General features: G+C 42.3%; 1 protein-coding gene across 1 annotated transcript; it reads left to right on the top strand.

The window, feature by feature from the left end:
- Positions 1 to 1,697: 1,697 nt before the first annotated feature.
- Positions 1,698 to 3,355, top strand: LOC119903017 (leucine-rich repeat-containing protein 30-like). Its single transcript, XM_038719409.1, has one exon. The coding sequence runs from the start codon at positions 1,966 to 1,968 to the stop codon at positions 2,863 to 2,865; it is 900 nt and encodes a 299-aa protein (XP_038575337.1). The 5' UTR covers positions 1,698 to 1,965; the 3' UTR covers positions 2,866 to 3,355.
- Positions 3,356 to 5,081: the final 1,726 nt, after the last annotated feature.

Genomic DNA, 5,081 nt, shown 5'->3' with positions numbered 1-5,081 from the left:
AAATTATTTATATGTTGTTTTACAATTATTAGAAAACAGGTCAGTGCTATTTATCTTCCCTATGACAACTTGAACTCCTCTTGTGAAGCAATAGTAATTGTATGCTGGTATATAAACAGTGTGATATAAAATGTGTGAAAATAACCCAGTTGAAATTATATTAAATATGTCTTAGGGTAAGTTATAATAGATTAATTGTTATACACATTTTATCATATGTTGATTTACTGCTTATAATGGATAGATAGACAGACAGATAGAGAGAGAGAGAGAGAGAGAGAGAGAGAGAGATGGTTGGCACCAGGTTGGCACAGCAGCTGAGAGTACATGCTGTACTGTACATTATGTACATTCTGCATCTATTGCATGTCTGCCCATCATGCAAGTGGAATCTCTCCTATTTTGCTCTTTCTGGTGGTTCTCATGGTTTTCTTCCCTGTTAAAGCATTTTTTATTATTTGCATTGGTGCTCTGTAGGGGGTGTCACATGCTGTGGGGACAAACTTGTGATTTGGGTTTCAAAAAGAGCTGACATTACCTCACTAAAGTCACTCGAGTTTTATATTGTTGTATATTATATTATTGGATTATTATTATTGATGCTTAATAAAGCAATATTTCACTATTTTAGTTGGTCATTGTGGAGTTAATTTTTCCATTTTTTACGTGCTGTTCATGTATAATATCTTTCAAGTACCTCAAATGGAAATACTCATGTAAAGTACCTCAAATGAAATCTATAAATTACCCGTAGGGGTGAATGGGTTTGTCTGTATAGCCCAGTGATTCATTGATGACCTGTACACAGTAAGCTCCGTCTCCACAGATACATGATGGGTTAACACCACCGCCCCACAACTCTGGACTGATTAGGAAGTACAGTATAAACCATTCAAGACTCGGGTAAACACTGGAAAAATATGTTTGAATCCTTTTTGAAGTAAGTGGATCATAAAGCTTTCAGTGAATGCTATAGAGATCCTTAAAGAACTCTCTAGAGAAAAAAGCATCAAGAACATTTTATCTAGTTTTACTTAGTGTGTATGTTGCTGGGGGGAAAGACAAATTCAAAAATGTAAATGCTCTACAGTGAATGCTTTTACATAACAAGAGATTCTCTCCTTGGTGCCACATGAATGACATTTTGAATAGCTGTCGAGTTTTCTAGGAACGCACTGGAATGTTCCATGTCCTTTTGCACTTGAGATTAAACCAGCACATGTCTGCGCATAAGGTCCTGCTAATACCTCTAAGAACTGTTTCTTTTTTGAGAGATGATCCAGTGCTTTCACGGCTGCCAACTTGGTGCCATATTTATGTTGAGATATGATATCATACACAAAGAGGCAAGTTGAGAAATTAAAGTGAGAAGAGATTATGCTCTGCCAGAGATGGTATGTTAAATATCTGAATTATTTTAAATGCAAAACACGATATACTTAAAGATAGCAGGTGCAGTTAACAAATAAACATGGTTATGTGCCAAATGGGAGAGCGCTTGTGAGCACCAATGTATTTCTGTGTGTTAGGCTATGAGATCATGGCAGTGACCTCAACTGATTGAGCTCACACAGCATCGTATCCCCAGTCCTGCCCTCCTGTAGTGGGTGGAGAGCTGGGTGCTATCTGTGGACTTGCAAAGTGACAGGACCAGCTGGGGTATGAAATCCAGTAAGACAGACAGTTGGTCTGGGAGACGCAGACCACAAGTCCCTGTAGTGCTCAGTTACAGCAGCAACTTGACTCAGTGAGGAAGACTAAGGCAGGGTTGAGTGTAACTGCTGCCAAACATATGGAGTTCTACAACAAACTGTAGACTTGATCATGTTCTGCGTGGCTCGTTCAAGAACCCTGGAGATCAATCAGCTGCCATTATCCTTGGCAATCCTCTCTATGTTGTTGATTCAGCCAATCGAATGCTGACATTTTCTTATAGGCGACAGAACCAACAGCACTGCGAGGACGATGGGTGGGAAGCACTCTCGCAGTTTCTCCAACAAGGAGTTGAATGAGGTGAGTGTGAGTCAAAGGAGTAAGAGTGCTGGGAGAGACGACCCGCCTAGCTTGTCCTCAGCTGCTGAGAGGATCCGCAGACACACCACGGTGCACTTTGGCTACAGCACCCTCAGCCTGGCCATGCGGGGGCTCGACGGGACCCCCACTGAACTGTGGGAGCTCAGAGAATTGCAGAAGCTAAACTTGTCCATGAACTGCCTGTGCTCCCTGCCCCCTGCCCTGGGCACTCTGGACAATCTAGTGATCCTCAACCTGTGGGGTAACAACCTGTCCAGCCTCCCGCCCGAGATCGGCCTCCTTAAGAAGCTGCGTGTGCTATTTGCCTGTCGGAACCGCCTGAGCGAGGTCCCTGAGGAGCTGGGCTCCTGCACATGCCTGGAAGTGCTCAGCCTGGCCAACAACCAGATCACAGGCCTCCCCGGCAGCTTGGCAACCATGCACAATCTGACCAAACTCAACCTTAGCCACAACCGCATCGCTCACATCCCCACCTGTGTCTACAGCATGAAGGGCCTGGTCTTTCTCCACCTGGCTTGCAACCGTCTGGAGACCATTGCGGACCAGATCCAGGATTTAGTTAACCTAAAGATCCTCATCGTGGAGGGAAACAGTATCCACACACTGCCTAAGACACTGTGCTTCCTGGAGTCTTTAGAACTCCTCAATGTTGACTTCAATGATTTGCAAAATGTGCCAGTGGAAATGTACCTACTGAGCAGGCTCAGGAGGTTAGCCTGCCACCCGCTGGATAAAGGACTTCATATTATTCACAACCCCCTCCTCAAGCCTATCCAGGAGGTGCTTCAAGGAGGACTCAGTGCCCTCTATAACTACCTCAAGCCCACGTGAGAGTGTGTGTGTGTGTGTGTGTGTGTGTGTGTGTGTGTGTGTGTGTGTGTGTGTGTGTGTGCGTGTACATTAAGATACTTTCACTCAAAAGTCAATAGTAACAGTTTCTGTTTTTTATGTAGCTAATGTAAACGCTGGGTTACAAATAAACAAGTAACTGCTGTGCCATCTGTTAATCCACAGTAAAGGGGTCAGGACAAGTTGCTCAGCTCACACAAAAATTCACAGGTCTACATTTTGGGGCCGATCATTTGATCTTATTTGGCCTGTAGCAATGAGGGATTCACCGGGAGTAAGTTCAGCTAGAGATCACCACGCTCTCTATCGCATTCAGGTCATGGGGATCAGGTGCATAAAGTCGTGTTGTTCAAACTGTATTTCAAAACAAAACAAAACAAAAAGTTTCATGTTGTTTTATGATGCAGAGCACAACAGTGGAAGAATGTTTACTGGATTGGACATGAGTTTGATTAAATCTATCTGAACACTTTCCATATTGTCACATCCACTGCAGCACCTTGCAGGGTTTATCACGTGATGAGTATGCCTGGGTAAACGTATGCATAAACCTAATTTCTGTAAGTACACCACCAGGTCACTCCTGTAAATCGAACAGAGTTTGTGTCAACTTGGCATACACATTTTTAACCACTCACAGTGAAGATGAAGGGTGCTATAGACAAGGCAGAAAAGTGACCTCTGTTGGTTTGTACCTGTTACTACATTAGTCTAAGTGAATGCTGAGCTCTCCGCTCACCCTCTCTCTCTCTCTCTCTCTCTCTCTCTCTCTCTCTCTCTCTGTCTAGCTCAGTGCAATACTCACACACACCCACACACACACATTCATGATGGATGAACCCCTCCTGAATAAGTCTTTGTCCTAGATAGTGATCATGGGACATGTTGTCAAACAAAGCACCTATAAAGATATTGTATTAATGTGAGTCAGATGACCTGAATTCAGTGTATAAGTCTGCGGTGATGTTACTATTCTAGTGGTAATACAATATACAATGACTTGGTCTGCCTGTGTCACTCAGACAGAAATATTTTCCTTTAGTAAATAACAGACTTAAACTAATTAATTTAATAAGCAGTATTTTAATAGTACTGTAATGTAAGTTATAAGGTTTTGTAGTATTTGTTGATCCTCTTTAATTGCTGTGTGATCTGATAACTTTGCTTCAGATTGAGACACTATGCAAGATATAACAAGTGAGTGAGCACAGATTGGTGGCTGTGTCCTTCATTCAAAAGGTATTTTGCATTTGTGAGCCAAGGCTTAGAAAACAGTTTAGCATCACTTGCAGCCAGTGACTTCCCATAATGAAGGACAGCTAATCAATCTCGCATTGAGCTTTTGACAATCAAGGCACGGGATAATCACAATGGAATAAAATGACAAAATCACTGTTGTCAGGCAGCCACACGAGGAGAGGCTTAATAAGTCTTTCTTTGGAGTGCAGTTTAAGTTCTGTGATTTATTCAGTCACACTGAGACTCTTCACATAGGGTGAGGTGATTGGCATTTATTGACAAACAGCATTATACTGCCACTTACGTCAATTAAGTGTTATTTAGCTCATCGTTCTTGTGTTTAACTGATTTAAACTTCTCCTGCAGAGACAAATATGAAGGAGAATAGATTTGCTAAAGGCCAACAGGTTCTTCTTTGGCTGGTTGCAGCTCTCCGCCATGAAATGTCAATATCACCTATTCAATAGCGCCGGATGTTGTTCAGAAATCAGCAACAGTGAGTCACTGAAACAGTAGGCCATATCATAACCTTTAAGGCCTAAATACGGAACCTTTTGATCCTGGTCTGGCATCAATTTCCTCCCGTCCAATCAGTGGGATGTCACAGCCTTTCTGTGTCTAGCTTTGAATGTGCAATGAAAGTAAGTGTGTGAAAGGTTACTAGGTAAAAAAAAAAAAAAGCGGCAGGCCTACATACAGTATTGGTAGACGGGCTTGTTTTTGATATTACCACAGATGGAGTAGTACAGTGGTTCCCAAACAGGTGTGGGCCTACTCCAGCAGCTCAATGAATTTGACAAAATAGTAATCATGATTTGTTTAAAACATAAATCCCCATTCTGAGTCAGCTGTAACATCTGTCTGACCACTACATGATGTGACTGAGAGTTTGGGATTGGTAGTTAGCAAGCAGTAGAATATTCTAAATAGTTAGCTAAAAGTAGTGGACAAAAGATTGC

This window comes from Micropterus salmoides, unplaced genomic scaffold (genome assembly GCF_014851395.1).
Source record: "Micropterus salmoides isolate LMB-PRFRI ecotype aquatic unplaced genomic scaffold, ASM1485139v1 Ms_hic_scaffold_14, whole genome shotgun sequence".
NCBI classification, from domain to species: domain Eukaryota; kingdom Metazoa; phylum Chordata; class Actinopteri; order Centrarchiformes; family Centrarchidae; genus Micropterus; species Micropterus salmoides.
The sequence above is the reverse complement of the archived record's forward strand: the minus strand, read 5'-3'. Positions and strand labels throughout refer to the sequence as shown.

Excerpts from the sequence above, each read along its gene's own strand:
- LOC119903017 (XM_038719409.1), top strand. The coding sequence starts at position 1,966 with ATGGGTGGGAAGCACTCTCGCAGTTTCTCCAACAAGGAGTTGAATGAG.